Source organism: Talpa occidentalis, unplaced genomic scaffold (assembly GCF_014898055.3).
Source record: "Talpa occidentalis isolate TD23 unplaced genomic scaffold, MPIMG_talOcc4v2.1 talOcc4.11, whole genome shotgun sequence".
Taxonomy (NCBI): Eukaryota; Metazoa; Chordata; class Mammalia; order Eulipotyphla; family Talpidae; genus Talpa; species Talpa occidentalis.
In genome coordinates, this window is record NW_023601104.1 from 11,491,598 (window position 1) to 11,508,131 (window position 16,534).

The 16,534-nt window shown below is 50.8% G+C and overlaps 1 protein-coding gene across 1 annotated transcript in view; it reads right to left on the bottom strand.

Moving 5' to 3' along the window:
- Positions 1-16,534, bottom strand: part of SPTBN5 (spectrin beta, non-erythrocytic 5) — a 49,005-nt gene extending 32,471 nt beyond the window's left edge. The window contains exons 1-8 of the mRNA XM_037504142.1: positions 16,424-16,534; positions 16,001-16,168; positions 7,652-7,768; positions 4,921-5,078; positions 3,538-3,766; positions 2,114-2,745; positions 406-544; positions 92-324 (exon numbers count right to left, since the gene is read on the bottom strand). Coding sequence (XP_037360039.1) covers positions 92-324; positions 406-544; positions 2,114-2,745; positions 3,538-3,766; positions 4,921-5,078; positions 7,652-7,768; positions 16,001-16,168; positions 16,424-16,534 — 1,787 coding nt within the window. The remainder of the gene's footprint in view (positions 1-91; positions 325-405; positions 545-2,113; positions 2,746-3,537; positions 3,767-4,920; positions 5,079-7,651; positions 7,769-16,000; positions 16,169-16,423) is intronic.

The window sequence follows — 16,534 nt, forward strand, 5'->3', positions numbered from 1 at the left end:
GCCAAGCCAGCGATCTTTTAACCTGGGCAGGAGGAAATTTGGATCCCAGAAAAGTTCTGCAGAAGGCAGGGCAGTTAGGGTGGGCTCTTACCGGGCCCTGACAAGAGCCCCTAGGCTCTGGTGGAACTGCAGCAGTTCTGGGGCCTTGGCCTGCAGCGCCTCCACACTGACGCCCAGAGAGGAGTCCAGCCCCACAGTCTGGTGGGCAAGGCGGTTCACATGGGCTCTGTGGGCCGAGACCTGGGCCTCCAGCACCTCCTGCCCCTGTAGCAGTGCCGCCACCTCTGCCAGCTGCTGCCCACAGGCTGGGGAACTGGCCAGCACCTGAAAGGGATAAGTGGTCACTGCAATCCTGAAGAGCTGGGTCTCCATGGGTGCCAGCACATCCTGCTGTCCAGGGCCCACCTGCAGCTCCTTGAGCTGGTTGGAGACAACCTCAACCTCCTGCAACAGGCTCAGCACAGCCTGCAGGCCTGCCACCTGTTTCCTCTGCCCTTGGAGACGTTGAAGGAGCTGCTCCCAGCGCTGGGTGATCTCCAACTGCCTGGAGGACAGGAGAATAAGGGTGGTCTCCACGGGGCTGGGGCAGGGATGTTGCCTTGGGGTTTCAGCTAGTGGGGAGACTTGGATGCCCTGGTGGAGCCCAAGCTAGTGGGCAGAGTGTGTGGGCCTGAACAGCATAGCTTGGGGTACATAGGGCATAGCTTGGGGTGCATAGGGCAGGCTGTCCCTACCGCTTAGAAACAGGCAGTGATCCCAGAAGGGCCTGGAGGTTTTGGCCTTCACAGTGCCCCCTAAACTTCTTTTCAGTCCCTTCCTCAGTGGATGGCAACTCCAACCTTCTAGGTACTCAAACTAAAATCTTGTTAAGTCACTTTCTCATACCCAGCATCTGATCTATTGCACCCATGGGTTACCAATCCTCTTGGATTCAGAATTCATTCAGACCCTCACCATTTCTCATCACCTCTATTGCTTCCCCGGCCTGGATGGTAGCCACAGCTGGGTGACTGGTCTCTCTGCTTCTGCCTTTGCCCCTTTAGTCTATACCCTGCCTGGCACCCAGAGTGATCATCATGAAACAAAAGTTAGATTGTGACCCTCCAGTGATTCCCCATCTTTTTCTGAGTAAAATCCAAATAATGGGCCTCCCCAGTCATGCAGCGGGTTGAATGCGGAGCTTTGAAGATCTCCGCAGCTTCTGCAGCGCAGGTTCAATGCCAGCCGGCCAGGGAGATACCCACATGGCATGGCAGACTCACCCGCTGCTCCCCTCAGCAATGTATTTCAGTCAGTCTGCCTGTTCCCTGCTCTGTCTCTGATGAATCCTCTCACCCTCCCACGTCTTTGGCCTGTACCCCAGTTCTTGTATAAAAGTAAATAAATATTTTTTTAAAAATCGGTAAAAAAAAAAATCCAAGTTGTTACTGTGCCCTGGGGGTTTCAGCGTGACCTATGCCCCCATTTTTTGCATGCACCTCCCTGACTTCAACTGTGCCTTGCTCACTTTGGCCAATACTGGCTCCAGGTTATTTTTCAAACAGGCCAGGCATGCGCCCACCTGAGGACACTGCCCCACCTGTTCCCTCTGCTCGTGCAGTCGGTCCCCATGTCCATACGGCCACTGCCCTCACTCCTTTCTGGTCTCTGCTCAAAAGTAACCCTCCTCTGGCCACCAATCTAACCCGCCCCCACCTTTCCCTGTCCGGTCACCTCTCCTGACTTACTCTCCTTTTTTAAAACCATGATCTCACATGCTAGATATTTTTTGTATCTAGCATTTTCCTCAGTAATGTGAAGTTCCATAAAGAGAGGGTTTCTGTTTGTCCTCATCATGCTAAGTCTCTGGCAGCCAGGACTGTGCTTGGGACATAGTAGTCACTCAACAAATGCTTGTTTGGTAAATGAATGAAGATCCAACTACTTTACCAAAGGGGTAAAGTATGGGTGGTGGAATTTCAGGCATCAGTGGGAGCTGGATCTTCTTAAAGGGATACCTGAACCCAAAAATAACCCCTTTTCTCTGTGAACAGGAGTGGACATAGACAAAGACAGAGGTGTAGAAGGAAGGCCTTAGCCTAATTTGGGGGCGGTTCAAGTGCCCGGGTCTCACCTCTGGGCCACGCCGGCCCAGTCATGGTACTGCTCCTGCCGGAGGATGTCGGCTATCTCAGCCAGGGCCTGGAAGCGCCCGTCCTGGGGCAGGACACCTGCCTCCAGCATGCCCAGCCTCTGGGCAGCTGCTTCCACCGTGACTGGGCTGGCCGGCAGGGCTGCAGCCTGGTCCAGCACCTGCTCTGTGTTTGCCAGGAAGTTCTCCCTGAGGGCTGCCTTGCGCTGGAAGCGCCGGGCCAGAGTTTCCAGCCGCTCTAGCTGCAATAGCCTCCGCTGCAGGGCCTGGCTCCGCAAGGCTTCTGCCCGCTCCAGGTCTGCCCAGCGCTGGGACAGCACCACAGGGCCCAGGCCCTCCCGAGGCAGGAAGGGCCTGCGGTTCTGGGCCCGGAGTGCAGTCTGCAGCCGGAAGAGTAGGGCCTCCGCGGCTCCTCGCTGGTGCAGCCGGGGTGGCTTCTCCTGAGCGCGGAAGGAGGCAAAGGCTGCCAGTAGGTGGCGCATGGCTGGCACGGCGTCGGGGAAATCCCTCGCCTCCAGCTGGGCCTGCGTCTTTGCAACCCAGCACAGCAGGTCGGTCGCCAGCTGCTCGTACTGGGCCTGCAGCTCCTCTGTCTCCTGGAGCTGCCGCAGGGTCTGGTGGAGGACATGGGAAGGGCTCAGGCCTGGAATGGGGACGCTCTCCTTTTGGGCACTGAGCCAGGGCAGGGGTTACCGCCAGTTCCCAGCCAGGGTTGCCCAGCTGGGCAGTAACTCCTTCCTGTAGCTGAGGATGCTCTGAAGTGGGGGCCCTCCCAGCCCCGAGAGGAGCAGGTCTGCCTGTATTGCCCACTCAAACTGAGGGTGTGGGGGGCTCCCTCGGTCTTATTTCACCCCATTTGGCCTCATCTCTGGGGGTTGAGGCACATAAGGCTGTTCTTTTTCCGAGCCTGCTCTTCCTCCCCTGAGGTCCCGTCTCCCCTAAAGCAGTTCAGAGCCCTTGGTCTGACTCAGTGCGCCCCATGCTCAGCTGAGACACCAACCCTGAGAGCAGCTGCCCCTCGTCTCAGCCGCACCAGCATGCCCACAGTAAAGGGAAGCCCCAGACCCGGGCTCGGCCCAGCCCAGCCGCTTCAGACACTCAGTTCTCAAAGCCTTTTTAACCCCATGAGGAGTTTAACCACCTGCGAGAAGAAGGGCGGGCAGGGGCTGTAGGGGACGCAGCCCACCCGACTTTCCCTGCTGCCGGGCACTGTGCTCACGCGGCCTGCTGCTGCGCTGGTGCTGCCATCTCCACTTCACAGCCAGAGCACAGCGAGGGGGGGTGACAAGGCCAAGGCCACACAGCTAGGGAGTGGCACAGGCAGGCACCAAACCCAGGTATGCCTGACTCTGGAGCCCAGGCTCACCGCCCCCTCACCTGGACGCCGCTTTCCCTTTATCACCAACCTTAGCGAGTCTCCTCTGGAGAGTCTGCCCCTGGTGCAGGCGGGAGAAGTGGTGGTAGTAGAAGGAGATGTAGGTCATGATGGAGCGCTCATCGGGCTGTGGGGCCGCCATGTCTTCGGGGTCCAGCAGCTGAGCAATGCCCAGTTCCTGCTCAGCCACTCGGAAAGCAAGGCAGAGGTTGTGCAGAGGCCGGTCGGGGTGCAGAGAGTGGTAGTCCAGCAGGTCTGGCCTGGACAGAGAGCAGGCAGGGCTCCTCAGCAGAACAATCTACTGCTTTTGTAAGAGTGTGGTCCCCAGGAGAAGGTGAGGGTGGAGCTGAGCAGGGAGGAGAAGCTGCAGAGGAGACTGAGAAGGGAGGAAGCAGGATGGAGCCAGGAGGAGACCTGGAGGAGGCATGTGGAGCAGAGAGACATGTGAAGAAACTGCGCTTGCCTTTTGGTCCTGGACTGGGTGACACAGATGTGGGTGAGAGACCCGTGGGGAGGTGACAATGGCAGCTTTTATCTTGATTTCGGCTTTGCTCTTTTCCCTCAGACTTGTCTTGTTGTTTCTGACCCTTTTCTGTGGGTCCCTGCCGAAAAGTGCTTTAGAATCGTGGCAGGTTTTTGGGCCTTGCTCTGGGCCAATCCTCTTTGGCTGGACATTTACACACGAGGGGATGGGTAACTCTGGGTGCCAGCTTTAGAAACTCTATTCTTTGTCTTGTCTGTATCGCACACTAACTGTATTAAAGTTCCTTTCCATTGAAGGTCTTATATGTTCTGTCTTAATGCAGCAGATGGCAGAACCTATTTAGAGCAGGCAGGTTTGGGGGTCCTGGGGTGTCCCTCTCCCTGCCCTGTAACACTTTGGTTTAGGTAGACTTGTTAAAAATGCAGACAAGCTCCAATTGGTCATTTACACCAAAAGGCAGTTATACTTGCTGTGAACCAGCTGCCCCCTGCCAGTCCTCTGAGACCCTGGTTTGAGGAATGGGGCTCTGATAGGGGGTAAAGCTGATTGGCTCAGGGGCCAGGCCCCAGGGTTGGGGAAAGCTCCCAAAGAGCAGGCACTTGCCAGGGAGAAAACTAAGAAGAGACAAGAGGGACAGAGAAAGCGGAGAAAGGCAGGTCAAAGGCAAAGCAGGCCAACTCCATGCAATTTCCTAGGACAGGTAGGGAGAGGATGGTCATGGAGCAGGGCCTCAGGTAGCAGCCCTCTGTATTTCTGTGCCCATTCCCGTCCTTAGGGTACAGGGGCGAGAGGGGTGTGGGGGAAGGGGCAGGTTAAGAAGCAAGCCCTGGAGCACCAGACTCAGTGGAGGAGGCCTCTAGGAAGAAGGCTGAGGCCTGCCTCAGGCCAGGTCAGGGCAGGGGATGCTGGGTGTGGTTCCCTCATACATACCTGTGGGCGTGGATGAGCGCCCCAAAGCCAAGCCCGTCGCTCCAGCTGCGGGAGAAGTCAGTGATATTGACGTTGGCATAACTGGCTGTCTTCCGCTGGCACCAGACCAGCAGAGCTTCCTTGGTGGACAGCAGGACTGCACTGGCCCCAAACTCCTCCTGGCAGGACAGGCTGTGGGTCACCATGCAGGGCCAGGGGTTGGGGGGACACAGAACCTGCAGGTCTCAAGGGCCCGGCATGATTTTGATTCGCTCCCCTACCTAAAAGTGGGTGCTGACTCCCCTCTTTTCAGAGAAACTGGTTTTGGGATTTTATCTATGGTGGGTAGAGATTGGGGATGAGAGAAATTGTCTTTCTAAGGAAACCGGGTGCTTAAAAGCTGTCATCTCCAAGCAGCTGGCTTTGAGCTGCACCTGGTGACAACAGCAGCAGTGGCTCCTGTCTCTCTGTCTGCGGCATTGTGCTAAGTCACCCTGGGTGCACACAGTCGCGAACGGCCTGCTCCCCATCCCCCCGTACAGGCTTTCTGCCTCCCAGGCGCCGGCCTGTGCACCGTGGCTCTCCTACCACGCGGCTACTATTATATTCACATCCTGGGATGACATGACCAGGTGCAGGTCCCGCCACTGCTAGGGGGAGGGGCCCCCACCTGAGTGCGAGCCCATCTGTACCACCTCCATGGCTGCCTGAGGGCAGAAGTGCTGTTTCTTCAGGCTGGTGAATGACTCTATCTGGTTCCAATCCCCATCCCTGCTTGTTCCTTTAATACCATCTGTTCTGCCACCCCTGGCCTCCCACTGCCTTCTAGCCCCAGTCCCTGTCCTTCTCAAGGCGGTGTTCTCTCCTTCCATCCACTCCCTCCCTTACCCTCACACCCCAAAGGCTCCCTTCTGCTCCCCCCTTCTTTATTCTCTCCTATGTTCTCCTCCCCACCAATTCCTGTTTATAAACTCAAAATGTGCAAGCACTGCAGCCTGCATTTCCTCCCCTGCCCTTTGGGCCCCAGAGCTTGGGTAGGAAGGACCTAGAGGCAGCAGAGCGGGGAGGGATGGGGTAAGGTGGAGGGGAGGGGGCCCCCAAGGCCTGGGGACCAGCCTCTGGCACAGTGAGGCTACCTGGATGCCCCGAGCAGCTGGGCTGGGCTGGCAGATGCTAACTGGGAGAAATTTGGTGGATGGGCAAGGCAGGGAGTGGGGGCAGCCTGGCCGCAGGCGCTTGCAGGGAGCAGGACCCGCGATGGCTGCAGACAAGCAGCGCCACAGGGAGGAGGGTGGCTGGCCAGCCAGTGAGGGAGACCTGCTGCCCTCCAGGAGAGAGAGGCAGGCACGGCCGGCCCTCCGCGGGCGGAGGAGGGTAGTGTCGTTTGCTGGGCGGGCTCGCTGTCAGAAAGTCACCCGTCCTTTGCTCACACGGGGGCCTTAGGCGCTGTGGACACAGGCGGGCAGGCGCCCTGCTCTCGGGGGCTCACAGCCGCGTGGGGAACTCAAGGGCCCTTCTGGACGGGAGCCGTGTCTGTGACTTCTTCTCACGAGGCCTTCTCCAGGGTGGCTTCCCTAGCCTACTGGAATGCAGCCTTAGGTGATGTTTTGGAAACCATTAAGCTATGAAAATTGATCAGTGTCAGGACTGTATGTTTTTGCTCTTTCTTTTTTTTAAAGATTTATTTATTTATTTATTTATTTATTTATTTATTTATTTATTTATTTATACAAGCACTGGGCACAGTCAGAAGCGCAGGAGGGTGAGAGAATTCACCAGAGCCAGAGCGGGGAGCAGAACAGGCAGAAGGACAGAAGTACACTGCTGAGGGGAGCAGCGGGCGGCAGGAGAGGTCTGCGCGCCATGTGGGACCCTCCTCCGGTGGCCGGGGAGCAGCCAGGGATCGAACCGGCGCTGCGGTTTGAAGCTGCGGGCAGCTTCGCAACCCAGCGCTCAACCGCTGCACCACCGGGGAGGCCCTGTTTTTGCTCTTTCTGACACAATTGTAGGAAAATAAGACATAGAAAGGAAGAATATGGGGGAGCATCTCTTTGGTCTTCAGGATCCTGGGGATGAGGGAACCTCCAGGGTGGGATGCCCTCATATGTTTAATTTCCCCCAATTAGGTACAATGAAACTTACAGGTTTTCAGTACCCATGAGGGAACAATAAATTGGATGTGACAGGCAGGCGCTGGGGAGTCACCCTGACCCCTCACCAGGAAATGACTGTCTCAGAGCAGGTTGAAAGCCCATGAGTCTGGGCCTCCCTGGCGGTGCAGGCGGTTGAATAAGCACAGTGCTATGAAGCTGTTCGCAGCCTCTGCAGCACAGGTGTGATCCCGGCCGGCCGGGGAGCTACCCACATGGCGCAGCAGACCTCTCCCGTCTCGCCCGCTGCTCCCCTCGGCAATGTATGTCAGTCAGTCTGCCTGTTCCATTCCCCGCACTGTCTCTGGTGAATCCTCTCACCCTCCCACACATCTGGCCTATACCCCAGCTCTCATATGCGTGAATAAATAAATCTTTAAAAAAAAAAAAGAAAGCCCATGAGTCTGTTTCTCACTTCAGCATATCACAGTCTCTGACAGTCTGGCTTCCTGGCTATGGCTGAACAGTGGGTACTGCCCGCATGATGCCAAGGATCTACTGCAGGGATCAGAGAAGGCAAGGGGAACAGCCCTGTCCCTAGGGAACTAGGTGAGGCCAGGGCCGGACTGGGCTGGATAACTGGGCCCTGGGCACTGACATACCCTGTCCAGGGAGATGTGAGAGATCTGGAAACGTAGAATGATGACCCAGATCAGTCCCAGGATGAGCGTCTGGTCTCCATCCACGATGTTCTCTGGCCCAATGAAGGGTATTGTCACCTGTGGGAATAGTTGGCTGTGCTCAGCCCTGAGGCCTGCAGGAGGCTGACGGTTAGATGGGAGGGTCCTGGGATCCCTCCTCTAGCCAGGAAACCCCTAAGGCAGAGGCAGGCAGGGCACAGGATTGGTCAAGTGAAGGCTTTCTAAGTGGTTGGGGCTTTGGTCCCAAGCTCACCTGGGTCAAGTTCCAATCTGGTGAAATGGGGTCAACCCTTGGGCTGGCAAGACTCCGCCTATGTAGGCGACAGGTGAACCCAGACCAAGGTCAGTGGTTCAGTTATGGGCCATGGAAACAAGGACACTCGATAGCAAGATGTGTGCTCAAGTGACAACAGCAACTGTTTACCTCCACCTCACACAGTCTCCAGGGACTCCCTGGGTCTCTGACTCATACTCGAATCTCAGTTGTCTTCATCAGTGTTCCATATCCTATTAAAAACCTAGACTCGAGCGGTGGTTCAAGATGGTGATGTAGCAAGTTACTGGATTCAACTCCCATGGACACACCAAATATACAGCTATATATGGACAAATTCTTCTGGAAAAATATCTGAGAAAGAGCTGAACAGCTCCTCCACCCTAAGGGACAAAAGGACATGGGCATCCCTGGTGGTGCAGGGGTTAAGTCTCAGCACTATGAAGCTATCAGCAGTCACTGCAGCACAAGTTCGATCCCCGGCCAGGTGTGGGTTCGATCCCCACCCACATGGTGCAGCAGACCTGTCCTGACTCGCCTGCTGCTCCCCTCAGGGGTGCTTCTGGTCCATCTGCCTGTTCTGCTCCCCACTGTCTCTGGTGAATCCTCTCACCCCTGCACCTCTGGCCTAAATACACCCCAGTTCTTGTATGCATAAATAAAAAAAGTAAATCTTAAAAAGACAGGAGGATGATATCAAAATGGGTTGGTGCAATAGAGATGTGGTCTTGCTGAGAAACGCCCCTCTCCAGATGCAGTGTGCCCAAGTTAGGAAACATCTGACAAATAGGCAGCTATCCTGAGAAATGAGGGTCATGTGCCCCATATCAGGTAATCCATTCCTTCCAATCTGCACTGGAGAGACAGGTTCCCCCAAACACCTAGCTTTTAAAGCCAATGGGGCTTGTGACCAGGAGACCCCAAAGGCAGTGGGGAACAGAGAGTCTGCTCATAAAGGACAAACACACAGACTCACTCATACCAGGACCCAGTGCAAAAGTAGCCATTTGAAAAGCATCCAAGTCATGAAAAAAGACTCATTAGTTAATTCAAAGTATCTCAGAGGCAAGGTTTTGCTGGAACTATGAGGATGGAGCCAGTGGCACACATTATTTTTGTACTTGCATGCCACCTTATGGCACCAGCTTTGGAGAGAGCCATGTTAGCATTCTCCTTATATTACTAGAGCCACTGGAGTCTCCATGCTCTCTCCCCTACTCCCAACACCAGCCTGCTGTGCTGCTGAGTGCAGCCAGGTTATCAACAGTCCCAGCGCTGGCTGTCTTGGCACCACTGAAGCCTGAGGCTCTCTTAGGGAATGCAGGCCAGGGATGCTACCTTTTAAAACATTTAAAAAAAATTTATTGATGAGTCCAGTAACTTGCTGCATCACCATCTTGAACCACCCCTGGAGTCTGAGTGTTGTTTTTTTTTTAAAGATTTATTTGTTTATGCATACAAGAACAAAAGTGGCAATAATAACTAAAACTATAGTAGTAAAAGAGACACAAAAGGATGTAAAATGTGAAATAAAAAACATAAGATCCAGGGGAGGAATGTAGAATTTTAGAATGAGTTCAAAATTAAGTTGCTATTACTTTGAGATAGAATGATATATAGAAAGGATGCTATATGTGAACCTTAGAAAAGAAAGAAAATCTCAGATCAAAATCCCCAATGAAGACAGAAGCAAAAATTCTCAACAAAATATTAGCAAACTGAATTCAATAATACATTGAAGAGGATCATATAAAATGAGCAAAAGCAATTCATTCCAATGATGGAAGGATGGTATATAATATTTGCGAAACAATCATGATATATCACAGCAACAAAATGTAGGAAAAAAATCCTATCAATGAATGCAGAAAAAGCTTTTGACAGCATTGGTGTGATAAAAATCTCTACAAAATGGGCATAGAGGCACTACATAGCTCAATATAACAAAAGTCATATGTGACAAGCCCACAGCTAACATTACATTCAATTATGAAAAGCTGAATGCCTTTCCTCTAAGATTGAGAATAATACAATGATTCTTACTCTCACAGCTTTTATTCAACATAGTCCTGCCCAGAGCAATTGGGCAAGGAAAAAAAAAAAAGGCAAAACAAATTAAGTAATAAATAAAAAGTATTCAAATTGGAAAGGAAGACGTGAAACTGTTACTATTTGCATATGACCTGATTTCATATAGCAGAAAATCCTGAAGAGCCCACCTAAAAAACTGTGAGATCTAATAAGTGAATTCAGTACAGTTGTAGGATACAAAATCAATATACAAAAATTGGCTCTGTGTCTATAACCAGGAATGAAGTATCAGAAAGAAAAATTAAGAAAACAACCCAATTTATGATGCATCAAAAAGAATAAAATATCTAGGGATAAGTGTAATCAAGTAAGTGAAAGACCTGTATAATGAGAATATTAATAAATTGAAGACAAAAAAATAGAAGGAATTCCATGCTCATACACTGCAGGAGTTAATATTGTTAAAACACTGACATTACCCACAGCAATCTACAGGTTCAGTGCAATCTGCACCAAAATTCCAATGGCATTTTCCACAGAAATAAACAACCCCAAAAGTTGCATGGAACCAGAGCCTCCCTGGTGGTGCAAGGGGTTAAGACGCAGCATTATGAAGCTATCCACAGCCACTGCAGCACAAGTTTGATCCCTGGCCAGGGAGGTGACCCACATGGCACAGCAGACCTCTCCTGTCTCACCCGCTGCTCCCCTCAGCAGTGTGTTTTAGTCAATCCACCTGTTCTGCTCCCCACTCTGTCTCTGGTGAATCCTCTCACCCCCCTACATCTCTGGCCTGTACCCCAGGTCTTGTATACACAAATAAATCTTAAAAAAAATTGTATGGACCCACAAAAGATCCCAAACAGCCAAAGTAATTTTGAGAAAGAAGAATAAAGCTAGAGCCTCCCTGGTGGCGCAAGGGGTTAAGATGCAACCTATGAATCTGTCCGCAGCCATTGCAGCATAGGTTCGATCCCCGGCATCATGTTCCCTGATTTCAAATTAGATTACAAAGTTATACTAATTGAAAACTTTTGGTATTAGCATTTAAACAAAGAAACATAGATCAATAAAACAGAAGCAAGCATAGAAAGGAATCTATGCATATACAGCAACTAATTTAGAACAAAAGAGGCAAAAAAATACAATGGGGAAAAGAATCTCTTCAATCAATGATATTGAGAAAACAGGACAGTCACATGCAAAAGAATGAAACTGGACCAGTATCTTACCTTCTACAAAAAAAAAAAAAAAAAAAAAAAAAGACGCAATGATTAAAGACAAGACTGTACAGCTGAAGCCATAAAATTCCTAGAGGGAAAAAACATATGCTCCTTGGCATTGGTGTTAGCAATATTTTTCTGACTCCAAAGACAAGGGCAACAAAAGGGACTATATGAAATTAAAAAGTTTTACACCAAGAAGCAAACCAGCAACAAAAAAGGAAAGCACAATCTACTGAATGGGAGAAGATATTCACAAATCCTGTATCCATAACGGTTAATATCTAAAATATACTAAGAAGTCACACAATTCAATTTTTAAAAATCAGATTTAAAAATAGGCTGAAGAAGTTAATAGACATTTTTCTAAAGAAGACTTACAGATGGCAAACAGGCACAGGGAAAGATACTCAATGTATCATCAGGGAGATGCAAATTGAAACCACTGTGAGTTATCATCTCACGTGTTGGAATCAATATCCTCAAAAGACAAGAAATAAGAAGCACATTAATTCCAAAGAGCACCTGCACCCCTATGTTTAAAGCAGCACTATTTACAATAGCTAAGCTTTGGAAACAACCCAAATACCCAAAAATAGATGACTGGATCAAGAAGATGTGGTCCATATACACCATGGAATATTACTCAGCATTCAAAAAAGATAAACACATGTAGTTTGCAGCAACATGGATGGCGCTGGAAGAGATCATGCTCAGCGAAATAAGCCAGAAAGAAAAAGAAAAATACCGGATGGTCTCACTCAGAGCAGGAATTTAGAAAACCTAAACAAGGAACCAGGAAAAAGACTAATTAATACAAAGTAAAAATCAAAATCAACAAGCAACTATAAACCAGAGACTCACTATGGGGCGGGGTGCAGGCAGGGAGAGGAAAGATTAGGGTCAAAATTAGGGGGGCTGCAATTGTATGGGGAATATAACCAAAATGAAAATGCATACATTGTGCAAAAATGAAAAATGTTGTAAGAATTATACAAAATAAAATATAAAAAAAAAAGAAGTGCAGACACAGATGTGGAGAAAAGGGAACACTGCACATTGCTGGTGGGGATGTAAGTTGGTGCAGCTGCTATACCATGCAGCGTGATGTTTCCTCAAAAATTAAAAATAGAATTATCGGATGATTCAGCCATTTCATTTATGGGTATTTGCTCAAATAAAATGAGGACTCTAATTCAAAAAGTATATGTGCCTTTATGTCCATTGCAGCATTATTTACAATAGCCAAGTTGTGGAAGCCACCCGAGTGTCCCCTGATGGATGATGTGTAAAGTCACAGGGTGCTTAATGGCAGGGGCATACAATGAGAAATGTTTTATTAGGTGTTTTCATTGTTGTGCTAGTGCCATAAGGTGTAATTTCACAAACTGATACAGCAGAATATACACATAGGCTATATAGTGTAGCTACTGGGACCACTGTTGTATATATAGTTGTCATTGATGGAAACATTTTTTATTTAAAAAAATTTTTTTAATATATATTTTTTAAAAGATTTATTTATTTATGTTTATTTATTTATTTATACAAGCATTGGGTACAGTCAGAAGCGCAGGAGGGTGAGAGAATTCACCAGAGCCAGAGCGGGGAGCAGAGCAGGCAGAAGGACCGAAGTACACTGCTGAGGGGAGCAGCGGGCGGCAGGAGAGGTCTGCGCGCCATGTGGGACCCTCCTCCGGTGGCCGGGGAGCAGCCGGGGATTGAACCGGCGCTGCAGAGGCTGCGGGCAGCTTTGCAACCCAGCGCTCAATCGCTGCGCCACCAGGGAGGCCCTAAAAAAATGTTTTTTGACAATCAAAACAACCTTTTTTTTTTCTTTTTCTTTTTTTTTCTCCCTTCTGGCTTGACTTTATTTTTTTCATCTTTAAACAAATTTTTTTTTAATATTTTACATTACAACCCAAATGCCCAAAAATAGATGACTGGATCAAGAAGATGTGGTACATATACACCATGGAATATTACTCAGCAATCAAAAAAGATAAACTCATGCCATTCGTAGCAATGTGGATGGAACTAGAAGTAATTATGCTCAGTGAAATAAGCCAGAGGGACACGACACACAGCTTGGGGACTACAATCCGGACTAAGGTATGGCAAGTTGCAAAGTTGCTTAAGGAAGACTGTACATCATCTATTATAAAGCTCCCCTCATCATGTATACCAACGTCAAGTCATTATGTCGTGTGCCTGACACTAAAATGATGTCGTATGCTGATGATACGTAAATGAAAACAATATATCAGATGGTTTCACTTATAGCAGGAATATAGGGGAACCCAATAAGACATCCGTGTAAAAAAATAATAACAGTACAAAACACAACAAAGCAAAAACGGACAATTATAAATCAGACATGCTGCAGGGGAGGAGGAGGGAGAGGGGTCAGCGGGAGGGAGGGAGGAGCACAGGGGACTGAGGTGATGGTGCACAGGTGCATTGGGGAAGGAAATTCTCTGGGGACTACACCTGAGGGGTGGGGGGAAGCAAATATTGTTTAAAAATGAACAATGATGGAAATGTTTTTTAAAGCAGTGCATGGCAGGGGCCTCCCTGGTGGCGCAGGGGTTAAGACACAACCTATGAAGCTGTCCACAGCCACTGCATCACGAGTTCAATTCCCGGGCAACCAGGGAGCAACCCACATGGCACAGCAGACCTCTCCTGACTCACCCGCTGCGCCCCTCAGCAGTGTATTTCAGTAGATCTGCCTGTTCTTCTCCCCACTCTGTCTCTGGTGAATCCGCTCACCCTCTGAACCTCTGGTCTGTGCCCCAGCTCTTGTATGCATAAATAAATATTAAAAAAAAAAAGCAGTACATGACTATAGTCTGTATACATACCCCCACTGCCCCCACCCCCAACCCTGGACTACTCCTCAGCCATGAAAGAGAACGGAATCTTTTATTTTTAACCACATGCATGGATCCTGAAGGCATTAGACTAAGCTGAATAAGTCACACAGAGGCAAATACATTATTTCACCTATATATGGAATCTAGAAACAACACAGAACTAAAATCATAGAGACCGGAAACAGGCAATAAGTGGAGGTTTGAGGGGTAGGCAAAACGGGTGAAGGGGATGGAGAGATGCAAACTTCCAGTTGCAAAACAAATAAGCTGCGGGGCTGCGACACACAGCTTGGGGACTACAATCCGGACTAAGGTATGGCAAGTTGCAAAGTTGCTTAAGGAAGACAGTACATCATCTATTATAAAGCTCCCCTCATCATGTATACCAACGTCAAGTCATTATGTCGTGTGCCTGACACTAAAATGATGTCGTATGCTGATGATACGTAAATGAAAACAATCAGGTCCTCAATTGGACTCTCTCGGGCCGGGGCCCAGGGCTATGCATGAGAGAAAACTTGGGGCCTGGGTCTCTCTGGGTGCTGCAGTTGAGAAGCGGCTGCCCTGGATCTTGCCACTAGAACGGAAAGGAGCGTGAATCGAGGGGAGAAAGGAATAGAAGAAATGTCAAAGCTGTCCACGACTCTCACCCTCTGGCTCCGCCTTCCTCTTCTGGATCACAGGGCTCCAGGGCCCAGGGACTCTTGTAGTTGGGAGTCAAAGCATAGGCCTGGCGCTCTGTTCTAATGGTGCCTGCTGTCTGGAGCTAGTACCCCCTAGCCATCCACATGGCTGTTTTCTTCTCAAGTTGATTCAGGTGCCACTTTGCAACCTACCCCAGCTGACTTTAAACATTGAAACCCTGAGGGTTATTCCTTTCCCAATCGTGCACGCTTCATCCCTTGCCCTGCTCGGGTGGGGATTTTGCTTTTGCTTTTGCTCCTGATGTCTCCCAAGCTCCAACGTGGCCTACAGTGAGCAATGGGATATATGCATAGAACGAATATTTGCCTTGCCAGAGGCGCTCAGTTCCCCTGGATGCATAGCGGGTCATGACATGTAGCTCGTGAAGGCTCGATCCTTGTCTCCGTTATACCCAGAAGGCCCTGGGGCTCAAACCCTTCCCAAATTCCCAGAGGGGCGTGTCTGGTTCACAGGGCCATTGTCCCTGGGACCAAGTCAGACCTGGCATTCCGGCCGCTGGCAGCTTTCTGTGCTGCTGTGTCCTTGGGGACTGCAGGTCCCTGATTGCTGGCGTCGGTTTCTTACCTCCTTGGTTTCCCTCTAGGATGCCAGGCTCCCAGGGGCTGACTGTTTCCTCCATTCCAGGACAGAATTCCTGGTTCTCGGTATAAACGGCCCCTGCACAGGCCCCTGACAATGTCCACGAGGGTCCCTCCTTATTCCTGGTGCTCCTTTCAGTGCCTGTTTCTTTGGCCTGGCCCTTTAAGGGCTCCTTCCTGCTGGGGGTTCAGCTTCTCTGAGGCTAGACCCTGCACCCCTTCCCCTCCTGTTGCAGCCCCAGCCTGCCTCCTGCAACTCCTCGAGCCTGCTCGCATGGCCACTTCACTGCGGGTCTTGCCCCGCCAATATTTTCCTTATTTTTGAAGTGAAAAGGTTACGAGCACACTAAGATTCTTTCACCTTAGAACCCCGTGAGTCTTTCATGACAGTCAAAGGCATAATTTGGTCCCCCTAGGGACGATGGCGGTTCCCACTCCCCCGGGCGGTGCCCCCTAAGCCAGGGGTTCTGTGCAGAGAGGCGTGGCTTCCTGGACCTCGGTGTCCCAGCTGCTTCCCTGGAACTGGGCCCCAAATCCTGCTCAGAAAGGATGAGCTGGTCCTCCAGCTTGTTCCAGGCTGCCAGCCCAGCACCACGCCCAGAAGCCCGCTCCCCAGTGCCCACCTTGGTCCGGAGGAAGGCCAGGGCCCGGCTGTTGTTTTCCAGAAAGTGCACGCGCATGCGGCCCCGGCTGGGGGGTGGCAGGGGCTCTCCGGAGATGAGCTCCAGCAGCCGCAGCAGGTGGATGCCATCCGCCAGCTCTGCGTACAAGTTGTGGATCTTGATGCCCACCTGGGGGAGGCATGGGGGCGGGGAGCGCGGGGTCAGCCCTGCAGGGCCAGCTTCACCTGTGGGCCCTGACCCTGGGAGGCGCAGCCCCGGAGTTGCAGAGAGGGAGGAACATGAGTCTCAGCTGTGCTTCCAGGTCTAGAGACGTGGCCTCAGCTGGGCTTGGGGGTGGGGCAGTGAAGCCGGAGCTGGGGTCCACTGGCCGGGGAGCTGGAGGGCATGCAAGGGGCTGCAGGGGGCCTGTGGGACGAAACTCACCCGGCTGTGCTGGAAGATGTTGTTGATCCAGTTGGTGAAGGTCTTTTCCTGCATCCGCGTGTGCTGCGCCTGCAGCTTGCGAACGTGGCCCATCTCGTAGGCAGAGTCCAT